This window comes from Monocercomonoides exilis (assembly GCF_001643675.1).
Source record: "Monocercomonoides exilis strain PA203 chromosome Unknown scaffold5-2102611, whole genome shotgun sequence".
NCBI lineage: Eukaryota > Preaxostyla > Oxymonadida > Polymastigidae > Monocercomonoides > Monocercomonoides exilis.
The window spans coordinates 763357-787279 of NW_027150550.1; the positions used below are offsets into that span (position 1 = coordinate 763357).

Genomic DNA, 23923 nt, shown 5'->3' on the forward strand with positions numbered 1-23923 from the left:
CATCACACTGCATTTTCTTTTCTCCAAAACGCGAAGTGAATTTTGAAATTAAAATTTGAAAAAATAATGCTCACGGACATTTATTGCTTCTTCACCTTTTTCTGTTTCGAATTACTTTCTTTTTCTTGCTCTTTATCTTTATCAATAAACAATGCATAAATGATATAGGCGATAAGAAACAGATTTACAATTCCGATCGTACAAAAAGCAGCATATTTAATGCTCGTATCTTTATCAAATTCTTTGTTTTAAAGCAATTACAAAAATATTTCAATTAATAAATATAATTTCAAAATATCAAGAAAAAATAATATACTTTTTAAAAAGAAGCTCTTGGAAATGAAGTAAGTTGCAAATGAGCTGATAAACATAATTATGGAGTAAATAATAAAACTTTTAAGAGATGACTGTTCTTCATTGTCAATAACTCTTGGTCGCTTTTCGGAATCTGAAGGAGATGACATTAATATAATTAGTTGATGGGCAAGATCATAATTCTCGAAGTTGGAATATTGTTTAAAAATGTGATAATATTTAAGACAAATCCAAAAAAGCTGATTTCATCTTTTTGTTTGCTTTATGAATCTCATATTTGACAATTGCCTGAATTTTGCCAGTGACTCAGAAACGTAAAAAGTTACATCATTCACTGATCGAGAAGAAGTATCAACCACAAGATGGGAGATAGACTGAAAGAATGGGTCACAATTGTGAAGAATTTGATCGAGCATTCGCCTTGACGATGGAGAACTCGAAATCATATGTCTATGAAGAGATGGAATGGTCGGGAAACTCAACATTGATGAAGATGAAGCTTGAATATCCTTCTCGTTTTTCGAATTCTCAGTTTTCTCAACATCTTTCTCTTGTTTTTCCTCATTCATCTGCAACTGCATTCTTTTCATCAAGCTTTCTCTCTCTCCCTTCAAATACACCACAGAGGCTTCAAACGGCTGCGGCATCAGCCCAATCATCGCTTCTCTCCCAACAGATGGCAGTTCTGCCGGAAACTCAGCAACACAACGCAGCTCTCCTTTCACAACAGAACTGATCACACTCTTCACATCATCACTCAGCGCACGAATGAGCCCGCCTTCGCCTGCTGCGAGTCGGATGGCGCTGATGGGATGCCCCATCCGCTGCTCTGTCAGCGACGCCACACACAAAAAGGGCAATCCCAATCTCGCTGCAAGTTGCTTCCCAACAGCCGTCTTGCCAACAAAAGGTGGGCCAACTAAGATGACAGACGGATGAGTTGATGAGGCGTCATCGGGAAGAGAGAGAAAAGAAGGATTAGAAGAATATGAAGAAGAAGATGATGATGGCTGTGAACCAGAAAGAGATGAAGGACGAGAACTAAATGAAAATGAAGGAGCCGAAGACGATGAATTGAAATTGCCTTCTTCCTTTGCGAACTTTCCACTCCCAGGCAACGTTGGAAGAGGAGCATTTGCAGGGCGATTTGAAATGTATGCGATTGGGTGCGGTGCAAGTGCTGCTCTTTGTGGTGAGGCAACAGGTGTGGATGACACAGAAGAAGTGGATTGCTTCTGTGACTTTCCAAAAAACGATGGCAGACTTCTTGTTCCGCCTGCTCTTCCCTCTTCTTCTTCCTCAGCAGCTCTTCTTGTCTGCCTCGATGGCTGCTGCTGCTGTTGCTGCTGAGCGTCGTTTCTGTTCAGCAAACCAAAAGGAAAGTTGGCAATCGCAGCGACTTCGACAGGAATGCCAAGCACAGCTGCCATCTGAGGCACAGCAGCCGACTGCTTCAGCCCCAGGAAGATTGCCAGCGCAGAGACACACGACAGCACCAGCCCAACCGCCAATGCTTTCAGGCCGAACGCACCAAACATCACTTTTCCCAGGACAGAGCCAGCGCCAAAGGTAACAAGACCTCCAACAGTTGCAGCAAATGCCCTGAGTGAGAGAGACAGCCTGCGCGCAAAGCGATACACTGCGGTTCGTTTGGGCTCCATGTGCTGCATCATCTTCCGTCTTCGGAGAGAAACAGAAGAAGAAGATGATGATGAGGAGGACTTTGGCTGTTTGGAAGATAAGTCATTTGACATCATCTGCTGAGAAGAAGAAGAGTCTTCTCCAATCAAACTGTCAAGCATTTGAAGGCGCTGTGGATCTGATTGTGTTCTCAGGAAAGGAATCGAATGAAGATCATCAATGCATTCAAAAGCGACAGTCCATAGCTCATTCGCCCAGGGTGAGTCAAACAGCTCATTGAGCCGTGGAATGGAAATGGCAAGCAACGACGGCTCTGACAAAGAAGAGCTGTCATCAAATGTTGTTGTGTTTGAATGAGTCTTAGATGGTTTCTGTGTTGTTTGCTGTTCATCTGAGTCTTGTGAAATGACATGCGGCAGACTAACAGCTTGGGAAAGGTGATGTGAGTGATGCGATGGTTGTGTGATTTTGAATGGCTGGATAACAGTTGAATCCTTTTCAGCGTTAGAAACACCTTTTGTGTATTTTTCATTCACAGAATCAGATGTTTGTCTAACCGATGCCATTGGCTCAAGAGGCTCGCGAAGCTGAGAAGGCTCAGAGATTGAATGTGAAATAAAGTTTGTTAAAGACTTTTCAGACGAATCCTGAAGTTCAACCATTTCCACTTGTGAAAACTCAATTTGACTTGAAAATGAAGGTGACGAAGACATTGATAAAATAGAAGAGGAAGAGGAGGGAGAAGAAGAAAAAGAGTTTTGCAGAGTCGACGAATATGAGTTTCGCAACGGAGCACTCAATAAATTGCTATCACTTCGATCAACAGCAGCAGGAAGTCTGGTGTTACAGAGTTTCAATGCTTCCTCGACTGAAATGCTTCGTGGAAGAAAAGGATTCGAATGCTCCACCATCACAAAGCCAAGCTGAACAGGCGGAACAATAATTGGTACGTGCTTGCGCCTTGTCACATTCAGAAGCAATCTCCATTGCTTTGATGGTAAAGTCGGAGTGCTATTTGGAGAAGCGGTGGTTGAAGCATTTTGAGTCAACGTCTGAGATGCAGAGGAAGAAGCGGAAGCTGATTTTTCTTGGGGCTCTGTGGATTCTTCAATCCATTTCAAATGTATCTTCACATTGATTCCTTCGTTCAGTCCGCCAACATCTGAATCATTCCATATTCTCCGAGTGTTGCTTGATTGCTGCAAAGCCTTTTTATTTTTCTTTGCTGAGCTTCCGAAGTCTTCATTCGAATCACTCGAATTGATTGGTAGGTGATAGCGATGGCCCAACCAGTTCCAGCGCTTAATCATATACTGCACATCTTCCTCACATCGCCTTCTCCGCTCTTCAAACTGAGACGAGCAGCCACCTGGAATGCAGGCACACCCAGCATGCGTGAACACAACCATCGTGTTGGTACGCAGAATCCTCCCACCAAGAAGGAGAAGGAGAAGTGAAATGTGGTCGAGGAATAAGTTGTTGGCTATTTGAGTTGAAATGTGCAGAGCGGAAAGAAGCTGAGGTTTTGAGATGATTGTTGGTTGTGGAAGGAGAATAGATGAAGAAGACATTGGTGATAATGAACTTGTTGTGGAGGAGGAGGATGGAGAAGAAGAAATAGAAGCATCATCAGCAGAACATTGTGTTGATTGCAAATTCAGTTTTGATGTTGAAGAAGTGGCTGAAGATGTGACATTTCCTCGATTTTGTGGTTGAAAGTTCGCCATTCTGTTCATCAGAAGGCGCCAGTGAGTTCCCATTAATTCAGAGACATAAAGAACAAGATGAAACGGGCCATTTGATCTTTCTCCTTCAAGAAGAGTGCGCTTATCAGACTCAGTTACAATATCGCGATGAACAAGTGGTTTCCACCCTGTTGATTCCTTTTCTTGCTCTGCTGCTTGCTTCATTTCAATTTGTCTTTTAATGAAATCCGTGAATGGAATTGGCAATTCGATAAATAATCGTTTACAAGCATCTCGAATTTCAGAGAGCCATTTGCTCGCAGAAGTGTTTTCTGTGAAGATTGTGGAATCCTCAGAGTTCAAAGAGAGAGAAAAAATTGGATCATCTGGTCGTAAAAGGGATTCTTTTGGCACAGTTGCTTCAACAACACGAATAACAACGTCCCTGAGAATTATGCGGTAAACGCTAACATGTTGTGAAATCTTGAAAGAAACATGAGTTTCATCTGAATTGAAAACGCCATTTGATAAACTTGTTTCGTAACTTGGAATGGGTGCAAAGTACCGCTCCCAATTTTCAGCACTTGTTCCTAATGATGAACTTGCAATCCAGTCAGAAGGTATTCCAAGAAGAGAAGCAATTGTAAGTGATTTTCCGCATTGAGGAGTTCCTAAAACAAATATATTGATTCCAGCTATTCCCATTTCTGAGAATTCCTTTACAAGCTTATCCTGCGCCATTGTATTTATTTCACCTTATATTTCACAGTTTAAACAAAAATAAGTTCAAAATTAACGAAACAATTCATTAAAACGAAAATACTTTGTTCGGTCGAATTAATTCGATAAACATTTGCTAATTGAGAATCTTGTGTGATAATACACCAGTCTTTATCAGCATTCTCTGAATTTTCATTTTCTTCCATCTATTTTCAGAGAAATCAAAAATTTACTAAGTCAGAAAAAGATAATGCCCATATCAAAAATATGAAAATTCAAAAAACAAATTATTCAATTATATTGAACATATTAAAACTTGAAAAAGAATATGTTTTTGAGAACAAGAAAAAATAAAAAATTGATAAAGGGCACTGAAATAAAAAAATATTTCAGGTATTCTTGAGTTTTCATGAGTTTATTTGTTTTTATCTTTAATGTTTCGGAGAAATTAATAAAATGAAATTTGATTTTGATGGGTGCAAATGCTTTTTAGAAAAGAAATATTTCATGATGTCATTTTTTTAATTACTTTATCTTTTCCTAAATATTATACAATATAAAATGGAAAATAGAAGAACCACATAGTCACACTTCCATATCTGACATATATGCGAACAATGAAATCGTATGGACGTTTTTCTCAATTGAAGTCTGCTCCTGAAGAAAAATCGACAAAACTTTCGCGCAACTCAACAATATTACCATCAAACTCGAAAGACAATGCTTCAAATAACGAAAAAGTTGATCCTCGCCTTTCACCGAGATTTCATAGATTTACAAGAACAAGAGTTTGCACAATTTTGCTGAATTACAAATAACAATATTTTTTTAATATTCTTAAACAACAATTTCCAAAGACACTAAGAACAATTTCCAGAATCAACATATCACTGTCCGAGAGACTTTCATTTTTATTTTTTGTTCTATTTATGTGTGCAACGGAGTGGATATTTCTTTGTCGACCAAGTTGGCTCCCGATAGTTTACGTTCTAGTCATGATTCCAGTATGAGCATCGCTTTTTACTTTCAATTTTGTAATGTTGTTATTTTAATATCATCAATTCGTTCACGCTTGGCTTTCTGAACATTTGTCAATAAAAAATATATTTCAAATTTATTTTTCAGTTAGTCTTAGGAAGGATATTCTATTATCATCATAGAAAAGTGTGCAACATTTTGTTTATAAACAGAAACTTAATTCATTTTATTCGACAAACCAAACTTCATTTGAAAATTTGCAATTAACATTAAAATAGGCACATTTTTATCTTTTGGATTATTGCTACTTCGGAAATGGAGTTCTGGTTTTCTTTTTATTCGTATTTCCGACATCCAGACTGCTTTGGGAATGTTGCTTTTTATCCGCATCTGGCCCTCTTCTTTCGGCCATTATAACTTGGAGAAATTCGCTGGTGTTCCATTCTTTTGACAAAATGATCTCTGGTTTGACATTCACATACCTTTTTTAAATATTAATATTTATCAACCATTTATTTTTCCTTATTTAATGAATGATTTATGCCTTTTTTTAATTGTCATTCAAATTTTTTTGAACAGTTTGCCTTCACTTCTTCCCTCCGCTTGTTGTCTACTCACTCCGCTGGATCAACAAAGACTATGCTTCCATTACTCAGCCATTCACCCCATTCACTTCAGAAAACCAGCCTTTAACAGCTTCTTCCCTCCGCTCCGTCCTCTTTTATTCATTTAAGCATTCACCCCCGCTGCCAATGGAGTCTTCTTGCACATCGCCGCTTCCTTTCTCCATCTCTCTGCGTGGCTTCTTTCTCCACCTCCTCCTCTATTTTGTGTGGCAGATCTCTTATTACGTGAAGGTGATGCTGATCGATGCCAGATACCTCGAACAGCACCAGGAGTTCGTCTTTTCTGAGCGCAAACTCACAAACAGACTGAAAACAGGCTCTTTCTTGTACAAACTGTACTTTGAGTGGTCGCATTCACGCTGGGTGAAGGGAACGTGGTACACATGTTTGATTCAGTTATTGCTTTTCTTATCAAGTTAAATATTGTTTCTTTCGTTGAAACAACTTTTCTTTCTTTCCTTCACATTTTTCTTCAATTTTGGCCTTTTTTATTCAAAACATTTTATCCTTTCATCTGTTAGTGTGCCAATTTGTGTTCACTTTTCTAACAACACTGCCTGGAATTCTGATGTTCCAGTCTTTCTTCTTCCACACGCTTGCTATTTTGTTTGGGTTGGCTGTGGCAACTTGGAATGGCGCAAACTTTTACATTGCAAGGATCATCAAGGCAAAAGCAGACAAGCCGGCTTCATCGTCTTCTTCCACTGCAGCAACGTCTAGTTCACTGCCTTCGTCTTCCTCTTCAACATCTTCCTCCTCAGCAACAACTTCGCAACCGACAGCTCTTCTTTCTTCTGCTTCTGTATCGACTGCTCATCCCATTCAGAGCAGAACAGATTCGAGTGCTGAAAGAGCAGCTTCAATGGACGCATCAACAGACACATCCGACTTGGAGCTTCTATCTTCTCCTTCTTCCTCTCTTTCTCTTTCTTCCCCTTCACCTTCTCTTTCTCCTTCTCATGACACATCCAACCTTTACGTCACATTCACTGCTGCTGATCATCCGCCATATTTGATGCCTTACCCTTTGTCTTCACTTCCCTTTGTGGGCAACAGCCTTTCGCCTGGTCTTGATGTGTTCCCAGCTGGTAGCACGGGGCAAGGAGAAGGCATGAGTGGATTAGCCAGATCGCAATACTACTTCTCTGCATATAGCGAAGATGACACAGACAGAAGCGATGGGTTCAGTGACAATGAAGACACAGAGGCTACCAGAGACACAGAAACTGGATCAGAATTTGAGGAAGAGGAGCAGAAGACTGAACAAGATAAAAGCGAAGGAGAAATGAACACACAAAATGAATAATTTTATTCAATGTTAACAAAGTCAATTATGTTTTTATATTCACATACATTTTTTTGGCTGTTTGTTTGATTGTCAGTTTTTGATTTTTATTTGTTCTTATTTTTAATTTTCCTCTGTTAAAAATGTATCATGAGTTCTTGAAAACAGAAATTTGAGCATTTATTTATTTTTTTAAATATAAAATTGATAAAAATAAAAGAAGGCAAATTCTTTTTTAAAAAAAGAAATGAGAATTATTTTGTATCGTAAAAAGAGCAACATTGAAAACAAAATGAATTGAAATTGCGATTGCCTTATTATTTTATTTTTTTTTTTTTCCTTTCAGGTTTATAGCATTTCATAAAGTCATTCACAGAAATGCCCTCAACAAAAAACAATTACAGAAGATGAAATCAGAAAGAAATACTCCTCCATAATAGTTCAACAGAAGAATTTATAACAAAATAAAAATGCTTAATCCCCAAATACAGGCAAACTAAAAAACAAATGAAAATTTTTTCTCAACGTGTAAAAATTATTCATAAGCAGCCTTCTCAAATAAACAGCACTTGCATACTTAGCTGATATCCTTGTAACAAAGTTACAAGGAATTTATATGAAATTATTTATTCTCTGCTTTTTCTTTCGCTTCCTGCTCTTTTGTATCCACAACTGTCCCAATCGGCCCGTCTGTCCCCGGTTCATTCAGCACAAACGAGAAAGATGCAAATTCCGGATTCCTCCGCTTCCACTCCTTCTCCGCCTGCACAATCACCCTCTTCTGCCTAATCGACGCGATCTCCGACTCCTTGCAGAAGAGCGGGCAGCCCATGTCTGCAAAGTGCTGGTACGGATTCGGCAGCGGGCAAGCCTGCCCACACACATAGCAAAAACACACACGACACTCACACATCAGCCGGTTGCAGCCAGCCTTGTTGACTGCAGGCTTCTTGCAGTTCGGACAGCTCGGCTTCGCCACAAACGAGCGGAACTTGTTCTCCACTGCCTGGAAGAGCGAGCGCCTGGCCCAGTCATCCATCTCCTTGCAGTGGAGCGGCAGATGGCTGTCCTTTCGGCACTTCAGACAGGACACACGCCGGCACGACGGATGAGCACAGCGCATCTCAATTCTCGACTCGTCGTCCACTTCGCACATGTAGTTGCAGAACGGACACTGCACAAGATTCGCTATTCCTGCCGCTCGCAGCTCGGCAGCCTGACGCAGCTGGCTCAGCGTCTCTACTTCGCTGCGAGGAAGGATCTCGCTGTAGAAATAGTCAGGGTATGTCCCACGGCACCGGATGAGGAGGCAGCTGTTGGAGGCAGGCAGGGAGGATGGTAAGGCGCTTGAAGACGAAGGGGTAGAAGAGGAAGAAGGAACAGAAGAGGAAGAAGGCACAGACGAAGAAGAAGCCCGTGCCTCGTCGTGCTCATTAGTCTGTGAAGTGATTGTGCGCACTGCCACTCTTGTCTCCTCGTCCTCTTCGCACTCCTCGTCCTTCGTTTCCTCTTCTTTGTCCACCCAGCACGAGCACCGCACGTCGCATGCCCCGCGGCGCAGGGCTATCCGGGCGCGCTTGATGGCACAGAACGGACAGCCGAGATGCGAGTGGCGGTGGCAGAGGAGCATCTCTTCAGCATCCAGCTCGCTGTGGCAGCGAACACAGCATAGAGGATAATCAGATAGAATGCACATCGAGGAAGAAGAGGAAGAAGAAGATGAGCTTGAAGAAGAAGAAGAAGAAGAAGAAGAAGAGGAAGAAGAAGGAATGGTTTGCTCCGCATCTGTTGAAGAATGTTGGGCTTCATCATCTTTTTCTTTGTCTTCCTTTGGAGCCAAATCTTCTTCAATTGCACTTATTTCCTTTTCAACGCTTTCTGTTTCTTCTTTTTTGTCTTCTTTCCCATCTTTTGAAAGCTCTGTTGTTGTTGAATCTTTATTAGTTGTTGTATCATCTACCAACTGAACAGCCAGCAACTTTTGCTTTCGCTTCGTAAGGGCTTCAAGAATGGAATTGTTTATGTCAATTTGTCTCAGAACATATTTCATTTCTTCACCAAAAATCGGATCGGCAGCGACCTCGTTTTCGCTTGGTGGTTGATCATTGCGTGGAAGAGGAAGAATTGGAGAAGAATCTGCTTTTAGAGTCACTTTATCCAAGAAAAAAATCAAATTATCATCAAAATATTGCCATGTAGGATAAAGATGAAATTTGAATTGTTGCAATGACTTCATTAAAAATGGAATTGGAATTCGCGGATAAATTGTAGAAATGAATCTTAAACATAACTGTTTGTATGATGGTTGGACATCTTCATCATAATTTGAAAAGTCCCTACTTGGTGGTGCTTCTTTTGGAGCTTCAAATACTTCTCGCGGATATTCTCCATTCATTTCTATTATGCGTTCGATAAGTTCATCGGCTCTTTGAGGACGTGGTTTTTGCTTTTTCAATTCTTCGATAACAAACGATGTCGATACATCCCCAAAAATAGAGCAAACAGTTTCTACATCTTTTTCCAGTTGTTGATCGTAATCTTCATTTGCTGGATTTTCTTCCTCATAAGTACCTAGAGACGCCATAATCGCTTGTTGAAGCATTTCTTCTTCTTCTTTGTCAATATCGCTTTGCGACTTTTTTTGAAGTTGCGCTGGAATGCCAGGTTTAAAAGTATGCAATGGAAGAGCGTTATCATGATTTGGAATCTGAGGTAATGGATCATTTTGAGTTGTTTTGGAATGAATGTTTGGAGATAAATCATCTTTTAAATCAATCAAATCAGTTCCACTATCTGTAAACTCCTCTTCCATCTCGTCTTCATCATCAATATCAATATTTAGACTCATTTATATCGAAAATATTCTCCAAGTATCACTAAAAAATATAATATGGTTACTAGAATTTTGCAACTGTGAACGTTTCCATAAAAGAAACGCCTTGAATAAATTAATAAGAAACAATAACAAAATGAATCTAAAATGATTTGATCGTTAATATAATATTTTTTTCAAATGTCTGTCACTTCTTCTTCTGTTTTATCGACAGCGCATTTGTTGAAGTTGTCAACAAATGCTTTATTCCAACCAAATTTAGTTTCCAATATATTCGCCCCCAACGAAACCTTGTTTGCGTTCTTTGATTTTATTATTATTGTGAAAGACTTTTAATTACTTTTAATTGAAATCTAACAAAATATTTTTAACTAATTTACATAAAGAGGAAACTTTCTAATAAAAAATAAAATTGAAGCCGATTATTCAGACGTTGTTGCTCCAGAACAGAATGAAAAAGCTCAGCAAACTTCGACTTCAATTGTGCTTGCCAGGTATTTCATCGTATTTGTTTCATGTAATTTTACAAAAATAAACCGTTTTCTATTTTTTTAATTTTAATTCTGTTTTTCATTTTGAAGTTCAACTACATCTTCTCAATCAGCTGCTGATCATTCTCATCATTTTGATTCAAAAACTGCAATAGCCATAAGAGCAGCAACAAAATCACTTTCATCTTCAAAAGTGGATCCACCTGTATTTCATCCTCATTGGAAACTTATCAGAGTTTTATCTGGCCATGATGGATGGGTTAGAACAGTAGCTGTTGAGCCAAACAATGAATGGTTTGCAACAGGATCAAACGATCGAGCAATAAAGATTTGGTCCATGACAACTGGAGTGCTGAAATTAACACTAGCGAATCATATATCAGCGGTAACAGGATTAGAAGTGTCAAGCCGTCATCCATATTTATTTTCTTGTGGAGAGGATAAAAAGGTTTTATGCTGGGATCTTGAGCAAAACAAAGTTGTGCGACATTACCATGGCCATCACAGCGGAGTGTTTTGTTTGAGTGTTCATCCATCTCTCGATTTGCTTGTTACCGGAGGAAGGGATTCAGCAGCACGTGTGTGGGATATAAGAACGAAAATGGAAGTTCTTCAACTTTCTGGTCATTCAAACACAGTGATGTCGCTAATCACACAGAATGCGTATGCGTACGAACTTGTTTTGAAAAACTTATTGAAAGAAAAATAAGTTTTAAGGGAAAGTTACAAAGAAGAGAACTCTTTTATTTATATTTGTGTTTTTTTTTTTTTTTTTTTTTTTTTTTTTTTTTTTTTTTTGAAAATGGTTATTTTTTGAAAATTCATTCTATTGTGAAATTAATGCAATTTTAAAATTTCATTTGCTTTTATTTATATTATCACCACAAAAATTTATTTCAGATCGCCTCATGTTATCACAGGTGGAGCAGATTCAACAATTCGTCTCTGGGATTTGAGAAAGGCAGAACGCCCACTTGACCAACTGACATATCACAAGAAATCTGTAAGGTTTCTGTCTTGATTTATTGCCTAATTTTTATTCTTTCTTAACATTTTCAAAATTATATGCATATTTTCATTCTTATAACCATTTTTATCTTCTGTTTTCAATGATATGATAAAATGCTTGCAACAAAATATTTGATGATTTCCAGAGCCTTGTGCCGTCATCCATATCAATTCACGTTTGTTTCTGGCGGACAAGACAATGTGAAGAAGTATTCATTTGAAGGTCCAACGTTCCTCGGAAATTTGGACAATGCAGGAACAAGAATTAACAGTCTGTCGATTAATCCAGAACTGGAATCTATCACTTCAGCATCGCCTTCATCTGACTCGCTTTCTTCTGATTCTTCTTCTTCTTCTTCTTCTTCTTTGGAATTATCGTTAAAATCTTCTTCTGCATCAACTGTGGTGAGTGGAGGTGTACTCGCTGGTGGATGTTCTGATGGATCTGTCGCCTTTTGGGATTGGAGAACTGGCTATCTCTTTCAGAAGATTCGTCCACCTGTTCAAGTTGGTTCATTGGAAAGTGAGGTTTGTAACATTAAGCAAAAATACATTGATATATTTTTATATACTTAAACGATTCTCTATGATTTTATTTTTATGATTTTTGATTTTTCACATTGCATCTTTCATATGCATAAACTTCCGCTCATTCATATATCTGCGTTTCAATTTTTTTATCTGAATATATCCAACATTTGCGAATGAATTTTGCAGTATGGCGTTGAATGTGTCACTTTTGATAAGTCAGGAACAAGATTAATTACTACCAATGATGATAAGACAATTAAGATCTTTGGAGAAGACCCTGATTCCAGCCCTGCTACTGATCCTATCACATGGACTCCTTCAAAGCCAAAATGATTGTTTTTTTCTAATCTTTTTTTCTTATTCTTATTCTTCTTATTCAAATTTGCTTTTTGATAGAATTCCTTTGGAGAAATGCTCATTTCACTTTTCTTTCACCTCATGTCAAAAAATTGAGATGCCAACAAAGCATCACACAAAAAATGAATATTGTTTTTGTTTGTAACAGGCATTTTTTTAAAATTTTTCACCGAAAAAAGCAAAATAATTAGAATACAAACAACTCAATAAGTTAATACTTAATTGAAGACTCGGGTATCAAAAAGTCAAATAAAAAGGTTATCAATAGCAACACTATCATTTCGAGCCTGCAATCATTTCTGATTCGATATCTTTTAGCCTCATAAGATTTGCAATTGAATCCGAAAAGCAGCTGTTTATTTTGAGTGTGGAGATGCCCAAAGCATTGTGAAGGACAAAGAAGTCTGTAACAATCGAATGGAGTGAAGAAGAAGGGGAACGCGGTTTTGATTCGGGCGAATCTTTGTCCGATGCTTGGATAACAACAGAATGCGTAGTGCTTTGAGAAGAAGAAGAGGAGGAAGAAGAAGAATCTGAGTGAGTTACCAATAAAGTGAATGTCGCAGGTGCATTGATTGTCAAAGTCTGCAAGGATGAGCACAACTGCCTTAGAGCATCGTTATCTAATGGCTGAAGAAGAATTCCAAAAAGAAGGGCCGTATAAGACGACAGAACGCGTTCCTCTTCTCCAATTTCTTTTCCCTCAGGGCACAATGCAATTGAAGCCAACAACATTAAAAATGGATATGGCATGTGCAAATATGTTTCTTGGTCATCATCATCAGTTGAACTGTTCTTTTTTCCTTTCTTGTAACCAGAATCGACATCACCATTCCCAAAATATGCCATCAGTTTTCTCAAATAATCTGAAATAGTTGCAATATTTATCAGAGCTGCAACAATGCTAATGCGAATATCAAATGATTGTGATAATTGAGAGCTTTGTTCTTTTTCTGTATTTGAATGCATTTTATCTTGTTGAGAAGATCCCCAAAAAGATGAATCCGAAGTTAGACGCAAATGTGGAAGAGGAGATACAGGTGACAAATAATAAATGAAAAGCAAAAGAAGTAATGAAGGCTGTGCATTTGCTGTATCCATTATTTTTCCTGATTTACCGTAAGGAATAAGTTCAGAATTGCAAATGGACAATTTATTGAAATACTGTAATTCTTTATTAAGAAGTGAATTTAGAGTTTTAGTGCCTTCTGAACTTTGACTCGAGAAAATGTGGATTAATGTTTGTTCATTCAATGAATGAGTCATGTTTACAAGCAAGCGCACTCCACACAAAACTGAGCTTAATGGAATAAAAGGAGTTTTTCCAGCCTTTCCGAATGAGCGCGAATCTGAAAGAACATTTTCATGTTCTTCCTTTGCTTTTGAATTGAGAACAGAGAAATTGAACGATTTCACTTTATCTTCTTTTTCACTCAATTTTTCATCTTCCTCGATTCGCATTCTTTTTTTTGATCGAGACTTTGCTGTATCGGATGCTAATGGAAGCTGTTTAACTTCAACAATATCTGGACTTATGGATTCTGTGCTTGAACATGATTGTGACTGGCTTTCATTTTCTGTCATTTCTTCAATCAAAATACTTGATTTTTGTTTTTTCGTTTCAGAATTTCGCGATTCATCATTTATAGAAGAATGAAAACGGATAAGTGACTTTTGAATAACAGCGGCTGAAAGAAGAAGAGATTCAACAAACGACGCACACGCAATCCATTTCCCAAGCTCAGTCTGATTAAAAGCTGTTGATGAACCACTGCTATGCAATTTGCTAAAAGAACTTTGATTTTTGTCAGGAGAACTCAGAGAATCTGAAGCATGCAAGATCCTACGCGCGTGAGAAGATAACATCAATTCGCAAACTTCAAACAGCATTTCAACCACAGAAAGATTTGACTGCTTAATAAAAGGAATCGAGCCTAATCCATAAATAGTTCGATATAAAGTCTGATTACTTCGTCTGTTGTATGCTGATAGCGAAAGCTGAAGCCAGTTCGAAGAAGAAAACGAAATGAATTGCTCTGACTCCACAACGATAGTTGCATTGCTCAGTAAAGGATTTAGTAGAAATGACATATATTCAATAATGTTTTTGTGGACATGTGGCTCAATTAAAGCAGTGCCTGCTTCTGTTCTCTGAAGATCCGTCGAGTCGCTTTCGACTGCTCCATCATCTGGTGCCATCAAGCTCAAAAGGCGGAAGTCCGGCCTATCCAATCTCTGAGTGTATTCATACTGTGTTTGCGATTGCTCATCGATTCCAGTTGATGGCATTAATTGCTGCTTCTTTTCTGAAACGACTGAAAGTGTTTGACAGCAAAGCAAAAATAAAGCAGAAAAGCCAGAAATGTCGCGTTCATCATGTGAAATGTGCTGTTCGGACTGATTTTTACTCTTTTTCGGATTCTTTGTCTGTTTTATTGTTAGCTCCTGCTTTTGATGTAACACAGAAAATGATTTAGATTGAATCATCGGTCGTTTTTGTTCGGCTTTCTCTTTTTCTACCAGCAAAGAGACAAATGAGTTGAATGAAGTGGGAAACAGTGAAGAGAATGGAAGAGAATGAGATGGATTTGAAGTGATGGTGCGAATTGTCGGTTGTGAAGTGTTTAAAATGGAAGAAAGACGCTCAAAAGAAAGAAATGGGGTCGGTTTGGTTGAAGTGGTGACATGTTTTGGTGATGCTTCCAAAGATACAGCATCTTCGATGTGAATTTGAGAGACTAATGGATTGCAGAGGAGACGAAGAAGTGCATCAACGATGTCGAATGAAGGTGGAACAGGTGAAGATGGTGGAGATCCAAAAGAAAGTACAGACGATGATTGTGCAGACGGGAAAAGAAGATATACAAACATGCTGTCCTGAGCTATAAAGAGAATGATCATCAAAGAAATTGCAAGAATTTCTCCGTCAATCTTGTTGCTCGGCTGCTTTTGTTGAACGCTGTCATCTTCTTTTTCTTTCTTGTTTTCCAATTGTATCGTACTGTTATTCATACAGTTTCTCTCTTCTTCCCAGCAATCCCACAGTCTTCGAATAATATTAATCGTTTCTGTAAGCATTTTTCTTCCTTTGAGCGCTGAATGATTATCGCTGCACAATAAAAATGACAGCAGATTTTTCCAACAGTTCCGCAGATGAGATTGAGAAAAAGAAGAAAATTTAAATGAATATGAAAATGAGGAGTCGAAAGAAAATGGTGATGAGGCTGGTGAAGGTTTTGGTGAATTCAGTCCAAAAGATGAGTTCGATTCAGATGAATCGGAAGATGATGATGCACTCGAAGAACTATCACTTTCTGTAAATGATGATGAAATAGAATCGATAATAAATGTTATGTCCTCTGCTGCCACTGTTGATGCACCTGATTGCTCTAGTGAATATCTCGAAGGCACCATCACTTTCCCTTCAAGCGCAGATGCATTAGCAGCTTTTTGCCTTCCTCTTTTCTTAGGCCCTTCAAGATTTGATGATTTCTTTTTGTTATTCTGTCCACTTTCTGCTGAAGCACTTTCAGTTTTGGTGCTTTCTTGTTCAAGTTGTGTTGCTGAAAAATCATTCGAGTCAATGTTTAATTCGGCGTATCTATGCCAAACAGGAACACCTTCGCGGCTGCGTTTCACAGGTATTTTCTGCAAATTTTCATTTCTATTTTGCTCTAAACCAAACTTAGCGAATGATTGATCGCTGCGAAATCGTGTCTTTTCAGTTCGTTTGAATGCATTTGACGAGCATGGTTCAAACAGATCTCCTTTTTTATCATCATTTTTGTTTTTTGACTGTTTTTGATTCGCTGAGAAAGGAGAAGAAATGTCTCTATTTGCAAAAATTGGAGGCAGAACTAAATCACCAATTGGATCAAATTCGAATGAAATATTTCTTACAGAATCATCCTCTGAAGACAAAGCTTGGCTCGTATCTGGCCCATAAGTAGCCGTAGTGGAGTCGGCATTTTCACTTTCTTCAGTCTGATTGCCATCGCTTCCAAATGAAAATAAATCAATTTCTTTCTTTGAATCACTTTTTGAAGAAGATTGCTGAACTAATTCCTTTTCTGCTTTTCCTTTTATCACATGTTTTTTCGATGATTTTTTGTAGGGCTCAGATGATTCATCTGTGGAATCTGAAATTGATGAAGACGAAAACAATCTATCAAGCTTTGTTATTTTATTTGTTGATGACTTTCTTTTAGGTGAAATCGATTGCTCATCTTTATCACACATTTGCTTTGAATTAGACTTTGTAATTTTGCTTGGTCGTGTAGGCTTTACCAAAATCTCAGTATTGAAAGATGTATCCAATATTGTTGGAGTGAACGTAAAGTCATCGGCAAGACTGTTACTGAGTTTTGCTTTACTTTTAACTTCCAAACTTGCGTTCGTTCTTGCTTCTTCCAACTCTTCGCGAATCTTTTCCCTGCTACTTCCATTTTGAGATTTCGTTTCTTTTTTTGACATTGTTTTTGGAAAAGTAAATGCAGAAGCCGAGTTCTATATTAATGAATTTGAAATGTATGTTTTATAATTTTCTGATTGTTCTATTTTTCAATTTGCCTCTTCTTTTCAGAAAAGCGAAGAATTTGATTTGAGTTCTGGTATTATTTTGTTGCGGGTATATTTTGATCTTGGGATATGAGCGAAGGTTTTTCTGAGTTTAACTAACATTTACACCTGTTTAAAATTTTATGATTGCAACCACTTTTCTTTAGGGGACTCTCCATTTGAGATATTTGACTATTCTAACAGTACAGAATTAGAAAAACTTGTTGCATCTCTTGAAGATCAACTATCTTTTTTAAAACTTGCTCATGGATGGGGTCAGACAACTTCGCTGGGAGTTCACTTAAAGACTATTGATTCTTATTTTGGAAAAATTGAATTTCGTTATATTCACAACCACGATTTCCCTCACATTATTCATGGTCTGTCAAACTGTAGCGCTCAACAAAACAAATTATCAAATTGCATTTTTATTATAAAATCTTTTAACTTGATTTTTTAGATGGAATTCCGTCTCCTCTTTTGTGTATTTCAGACAATATTCGGATGGATGATGTTTCATTTATTGAAAAATGGTACGGCGTCAAGGATTACATAGTTGCAAGGGCAAATGCTTCATATACTTCATCACTAGAAAGTCATGTGTTATTGGGAGCTATTGCTGTTGCTCTTCGGAATATTGATTGGTTTTTAAATAAATATTAATTATAATTGATTTGTTTTGTTTTTGCAGTTGCATTCCTGTATTTGTTTCATTACTACTAGATTCATCTGCGTGCACGTTTTATACAGCTTCTGATTCTCAATCCCCACCCCAGTTATCCGATTTAACGAAAGGCCTAAACAGTGCAATGGTCTTAGGAGTCTGTTCCGATGCGCATGGGATTCATGTCCAATTTCAAAGTGACAGAATTTCAATTCCTCATCATCCTCATCAAGACTCTCCATTTTCATATCAACCACAAACAACGTCTTCTGCTGATTTGTCAGCAAAATCTAAATCGACAATGCTTCGCTCATTTTTCCCATTTCACATGAATTCTCCAAAATGCTTCACATTTTTACAGCTTTGTGAAACTTTTCTTTCGCGAATTCCTCTTTCTTTTCCGACAATTCATTATCCTGACTCATTCTATCAAACGCCTCAATTTAACGACATGAAACAGTCCACGCAACATTTTTCTCAGAGCAACGCCTGTTGCGATGCAAATCAGCAGCAGCTCACATTCTATCAGTCATTGGCGTGTGTGCCGCAGCCTTGTGCCCATCCGCTCTTCCCCTTTACCACCGCATCCATCCGTCATGTCTTTGTTCGGAAGAGAGATGCATTTGGCCTTGTGGAAAAACGGATGGGGCTTATTTCACGCACAATCAATGAAAGAATTGCCGAGCTTCGTGTTTTAGTTGAAAAACGAATCAAAGAAACAAAGCAAAGCATTACAACTCTTGCCAAAAAGGAAGGCATTGATCCACTTGATTTTCTATTGTCATCTTTCTTGACTGAAGATTTGTCTGTTTCATCTCACTCATCTTCCTACTCAAGTTCACATCCTCTTCACATGACCACACTCCATTCGCTTTGCGAGTCTTCAGAACTCACCCCACTTTCGTACCCACAGCTCGTCAACTTCCTCAAAACAACAGCTGCTTCTTCGGCAGCAGACGAGGCAGTGTGGGCTTTTTATAACAAGAATCTTGTTCGTGGGTCAGGGAACGGGATTTTCCGGTTGGAAGTTCCATTGCCTCGAGCGGAGGATGCTGATGCGATGATGAATCGGATAGAGAAAATGCACGAAAAAACAGCTGCTGCTGCAGATGATGATGATGGCACGAGAGATGATGAGGCAGAGAAAGAAAAGCAAAAATTGGAGGCTATTGAAGAGCTGGAAAGAAAGAAGACGCGAAAGTATTTGGTCGCAGTGAAAGAATGGGAAGATTGTGCTAAAGCTAATCTGTCTCGAAAAAGGCGCATTACAAATTGGAAGATGCAGGACGACATTGCACGGAAAATTGAAAAAGAGAAGCAAGAAAAATCAAAAGCACAAAAAGGAGGGCAAACAGGAAAGAATTCATCAGATAATGACGAAGAGGGACATAGCTTGACACCTTCTTCTGTTTCTCAATCACCTTTCCCTTCACCTTCGACTTCTCCTTCTCCATCTCCTTCAAATGCTTCCTCACCCTCTTTGCAGTCATCGCCTCCAACTTATTCTTCTGATTTGTCTTCAATCAAAAAAGCGTTAACAGAAGCAGAATCAGCTTCTACGAACAATCAATCAGCTGAGCCATCTGCTGAACTCCTCCGCCTCCAACAGCAATACAAGTCTCTCTTGTCTTTGCAGTCCATTCTCGTTCTGCTGACTCCAATGCCCTCTTCTTCTGAGTACACACGCACACCTGCAGGCAGATTTGACATCAAATGGGGATTCGCTGGAACTGATGATCCAGTTAAAGGATTTGAGATTGACGTTCTGATGGAGAACATCGCTTTGGCAGACTGCTGCCACGAGGAGCTGCGAACCGACTGCGGAAAGGCGATGCTGGGCCTTATTGACCTGTCGGAAAACGAGAAAGAAGAAGAAAGAAAGAGCGAACGCCAGTCTGATAAGCTACGCAATGATGACTTCTCAACTGTTCTATTGAAAGATTTGTCTGGCGAGGTCACCAGCAAAGCAGAGGGCGGCCAAACAACCACAGACTCCACAAAACAAGAAGAGGAAGACGACCAAAGTGAGAGCTCTTCGCTCTGTTCTGACGATGTGTCTCCGCTGTCTCTTCTGTTGAATCCACCTTCGACACATCCTTCCATTTGGAGGCTGCGCTGCTACAAGCCAGATATGAGCGTGACAATTCTTGGGACGAAGACAAAGGAATTCCTCAGTCTGTGTGCCATGTGCATGTTGCTTGACTCGATACAGCCAGCGTACACAGCGTCGTATGCAGGGCAGGCAGGGAAAGTGCACGGAAAGGTGATGAAAGGTTTCGAAGAGACGATCTCACAGATTGACTTGAATTCAGCGTTTAAGCTGCTGTTTGCGTGGCCTCAGGAGAACAAGCAAGTAGAGAGTGGAGAAGAAGACCCGGAATATCATCACAGTGAAATAGAAGACGCTGCTAGCGATGAAGATGAAGATGACCGAGATGAAAGATATGAAAGGGATGAGTCATCGAAAACAGAAGATTCCGACAGAAAGGAATCCGAAGAGAAAGAAGATAGCATAAAGGAGTCTGGGTCAGATAATGAAGACAGCGAAAATGAAAGTAAATCTGCATCATCGGGAAAAGATTCTCATAAAGAAGAAGAGAAAAGGGGAAGAGGCGTGAAAGATGCAGCGCAATCAGGCAAAGATTCAGTCAATTCCTCTCCAACAGATCGATCAACAAAGGCAGCATCACCAACACTGCGCTCATCCAAAACACCTCCTTCTCCATCCTCCACAAAAGCATCATCTTCGACTTCCCCGCAAAAACCAGAAAAATCATTCAACACACACACAGACCAGTTCTTTAACGGATCCTCACCGTCGTGGTCGCTTCTCTCTCGCCTTGTGTCCTTCATGTCGTCGACGCCGAAGCAGGCGATGAGAGAGGAAGTTCTGTTGTATTCGTGGCAGGTGTTTGTCACTTCGTGCTACAGCAGCTGGAAGGAGATGGCTCCGCTGCCTTTTCTGCGCTCGTCGCTGCTGCTGGACTTCGACGGAAAAGCAGAAAAGGAGGAGAGGAAGAGGAGAGAGAAAGAGAATAAAGAGCTGCTCAAAGTATCCAGACAGAAAATACAAGAGTTTGAAGAGAAAGTGAAGAGAGAGAAAATGGAAGAGCGCACAAGACTGGATAAAGAGAGCGTTGAGGCGACAGCAGAATCTTCTTGTTTGAAGGAAAATTCTTCGACTGCTGGGACTGTTGCTTCGATTTCTTCAAAGTCAGAAAAAGAGCAGAAGAGCAATCAGCATAAATCGGTGCATGAAAGGAAAGAAGGGGTGCATTCGTTTGTTGATCACAGAGATTGCTTGATTCACCAGAAACTGGAAATGGTATGATGACTACTTGATGAAACACAAAGTGGAGAAAATGCAAATTTTATGATTTATGTTATTTATTTTGAATTTTTTTAGAATTTTTGCATTTTTTATAAATAATCATCAAATAACTTCAACTTTTGTCTTTCTTTAATATCAATCTTCTCTTATTGCACTTTCTAGCTGAACTATTGTATTTGTGAAAAGCGCCGCATGCAAAGAGCTGCTCTGGAAAAGGAGCGAATAACAGAGCGAAGGGAATTTCGTGAAGAGCAAAGAAGACAAGAAAGAGAGGAGAGGAGGAGGAAAAGGAAAGAAAAGAAGCGAAAAGAAATTGAAAAGAGGATGAGAGAAGAAGAAGAAGAGAAAGAAAGAGAAAGATTGGAGCACGAGAGAAAGCTGAAGGAAGAATTAAAAAAACTCTTCTCGTCAGACGAAAGTTTAAGCGAAGCCAAAAACGAAAACGACGAAAACGAGTCAACTGGCGCTGAAGACAATGAAATAGACAAACTGGCTGAATCATATTTGTCAAAACATCCAAAGAGGAACAAATTAACTTCAACTTCTCAAACAGAATCCTCAGACAGAAAAGAAAGCGCTTCACCAAAAAGCCAGAAATCCAAAGCATCAGATTTACCCGATGAGAGTGCGCATTCAACCAACAAGCAGCACACTCCTCGTCTGCATATGCAGAACATCCGCATCCATCGCCACACACTTCCTCCGCCTCGTCTGTCCCACCAGACATACAACTATGGCAGAAAAGCTCCGATTGTCGGCCTTCAGCTCATTGGCGGTGGGCAAATGTGGGAGCCAGAAATGTTTGTTGCCCCGCCTTCCGCAGATGACGAGAGAGAGGCAAACACCACTCAGCAGATGGCACACCAAATGCTGAAGTCAGACATCGAGGCATTTAAGGCAGCGAATGAAGAAGCAACACTGGAGGATTTTGTGAGATGGTTCTCACCCCGCGATTGGGTGATCGAAGTTGTTTGTTGATGAATAGGATTATAGAAATGAAAACATTTGGTTGATAATTAATTTGAAAAAAAATACACTTTTTTGCAAACTTTTTTATCCGTAACATTTTATTTAATATTTTTAAATTGATTTTTTTTTTCCAATTATCTTATTATTCTTTCAGGGTGGCGTTGAAATCCAGTGCCCTGTCGAGTACACACGCGAGTATTTGGGTTGCACCCCGCGTCTTTCGCACCGGATGACGTTCAATCCCGACTGCAACACGTGGATGGAGATGTGGGCCTCAACAACGCCCAAGCGCATTGTCGATCAGCAGCCGCTGTTCAACCCAACCAAGCAGGCCGAGGCGATTCTGGACTATTTGCTCTATATGAAGCCTTCAGAGCTGTTCGAGCAGCTTTCGCGCGTCTGGCTGAACTTGGCGTTTTCTGCGCTTTTCTATTCCACTCCTCTGAACGCATACCTTTCGCCGCCTTCTTTGGTGGTTGCGCTGCAAAAAATGAACGAAAATGGTGTGATGAGAATTTGACTATTTCGAAAGAGTAATTATTTTTCTTTTTTCTTTGAACGTTTTTTATTAAATAATTGTTTTGACTTATGCATTGACATTGATAAGTCTCTGACGGAAGCGCCAAAGTGCAAATGCCACCTCCTCTTAATCCTCTTCCTTATTTGTACAATTTGATGGATGCATTCAATCTGCAGTCGTGCATTCAGCAAACGCCAAAGTCCTATGGATCATCTCCCTCTGCATACGCCTCCTCTCCTCTGAGCTTCGTGACCAGACCTTCGTCGCTCATCAACATGATGCCCATCTCCGCCATTGCCAACAGCATCAACGTCTGCGAAAGCCAGGCCGCGATTTTGGACTCGTTTGCTGGAAAGTTCCGCTTCTGCCCGAGCATCGTGCTGCCGCTCATCCAGTCAGCTACCGTCGAGCTTGAGAGAGAAAAACAGAAGAAAGCAGCGCTGCTTGTGATGGGCGAAGGGGAGAACGCAGTCGTGGCAGAGCCGGAATTTGTGCTTGAGAACGGCAAGTGGAGCATTGGTGATCAGCTTGCACTTGTGTGGCCGAAGGAGTGGAAAGACGAGGCTGAAGATTGGAAGGCGAAGAAAGAGAGCATCCCAACTAAATACTCAATAGAAGGCACTCAACAACAACACAAGTTGTCCTCCTCTGAAACTTCTGGGTTTAACAATGTGCAAGCTTCATCGTCGTTCAATCAGAAAGTGGCTGAAGAAATGGATCTTTCTTCTTCGCTCTCCTTCTTCCCTTCCCTTCGTTCAGTGAGTGGCTCTTCAAAACAAGAGATTATTATCAGTGTTAACAAAGACTTGCACATTGAGACAGAAGAAGAAAAGTATGAAAAGGAAGAAAAAAAGAAGGAAAAACAGAAGGAAGCCCAAATGAAAAATGAAAGTGCAAAAATGGATGAAATTAAGCAAAATGAGAAATCAACTGATCTTTCAAATCATCCAGAAGAAAGCCAACCTGAACTGCCTGTTGCTCCTGCAGAAAGCAGTAAAAGCGTTCTAAAGGGAAAGAAAAAGCGAGCATTTATTATTGAAGATGACGATGGTGATGAAGATAAGGATATTCTTAACACTTCAAAAAAAATCGCTCAGTTATCCATATCTTCACCTGAACCTTCATCTTCTTCACTGTCCACTTCATCTTCGAATCAAATAACGTCAACACAACCTTCATATCCAATCCATGCATCTCAGCCGGATGCTTGCACTTTAAATGATGGTCTTTGCTTAACTGAGGATCTTCCTCACAGGCTTTATGCACTTATCACTGAAAACTTAATTGAAGTTCATACTGCAATTTCTCAAGGAGTTGTGTGAAAAAATATATTATTATGATTTTTATGTAAATGATTCTTCACTTCGATGTTTTTTCTTTTCTTTTTAACTTTTAAACAAAATTTATTTTAT

The 23923-nt window shown here is 39.4% G+C and overlaps 6 protein-coding genes across 6 annotated transcripts; 3 read left to right on the forward strand and 3 right to left on the reverse strand.

The window, feature by feature from the left end:
• Positions 1–233: 233 nt before the first annotated feature.
• MONOS_3166 (uncharacterized protein) lies at positions 234–4567 on the reverse strand (the record flags this gene model as incomplete). The annotated part of the gene is made up of 2 exons (XM_067873146.1): positions 234–4396; positions 4465–4567. 2 exons carry the CDS (start codon positions 4565–4567, stop codon positions 561–563), a joined length of 3939 nt encoding a protein of 1312 aa, XP_067734224.1. The 3' UTR covers positions 234–560.
• Positions 4568–4969: 402 nt separating this feature from the next.
• On the forward strand, positions 4970–7663 carry MONOS_3165 (putative membrane transporter; the record flags this gene model as incomplete). Its single annotated transcript, XM_067873145.1, has 6 exons — positions 4970–5149; positions 5219–5365; positions 5487–5525; positions 5618–5804; positions 5919–6350; positions 6487–7663. The coding sequence occupies 6 exons, from the start codon at positions 4970–4972 to the stop codon at positions 7269–7271; spliced, it is 1770 nt and encodes a 589-aa protein (XP_067734225.1). The 3' UTR covers positions 7272–7663.
• On the reverse strand, positions 7412–10133 carry MONOS_3164 (putative E3 ubiquitin-protein ligase RNF216). Its single transcript, XM_067873144.1, has one exon. The coding sequence runs from the start codon at positions 10096–10098 to the stop codon at positions 7873–7875; it is 2226 nt and encodes a 741-aa protein (XP_067734226.1). The 5' UTR covers positions 10099–10133; the 3' UTR covers positions 7412–7872.
• A 130-nt stretch (positions 10134–10263) lies between these two features.
• On the forward strand, positions 10264–12608 carry MONOS_3163 (pre-mRNA-splicing factor prp46; the record flags this gene model as incomplete). The annotated part of the gene is made up of 6 exons (XM_067873143.1): positions 10264–10376; positions 10470–10577; positions 10665–11237; positions 11475–11582; positions 11729–12110; positions 12300–12608. 6 exons carry the CDS (start codon positions 10264–10266, stop codon positions 12444–12446), a joined length of 1431 nt encoding a protein of 476 aa, XP_067734227.1. The 3' UTR covers positions 12447–12608.
• Positions 12603–16943, reverse strand: MONOS_3162 (uncharacterized protein; the record flags this gene model as incomplete). The annotated part of the gene is made up of 1 exon (XM_067873142.1): positions 12603–16943. The coding sequence occupies one exon, from the start codon at positions 16941–16943 to the stop codon at positions 12747–12749; it is 4197 nt and encodes a 1398-aa protein (XP_067734228.1). The 3' UTR covers positions 12603–12746.
• A 174-nt stretch (positions 16944–17117) lies between these two features.
• MONOS_3161 (putative Rab3 GTPase-activating protein catalytic subunit) lies at positions 17118–23923 on the forward strand (the record flags this gene model as incomplete). Its single annotated transcript, XM_067873141.1, has 7 exons — positions 17118–17127; positions 17195–17407; positions 17488–17671; positions 17719–21016; positions 21185–21991; positions 22146–22494; positions 22599–23923. 7 exons carry the CDS (start codon positions 17118–17120, stop codon positions 23831–23833), a joined length of 6096 nt encoding a protein of 2031 aa, XP_067734229.1. The 3' UTR covers positions 23834–23923.

Excerpts from the sequence above, each read along its gene's own strand:
- MONOS_3164 (XM_067873144.1), bottom strand. The coding sequence starts at position 10,098 with ATGAGTCTAAATATTGATATTGATGATGAAGACGAGATGGAAGAGGAG.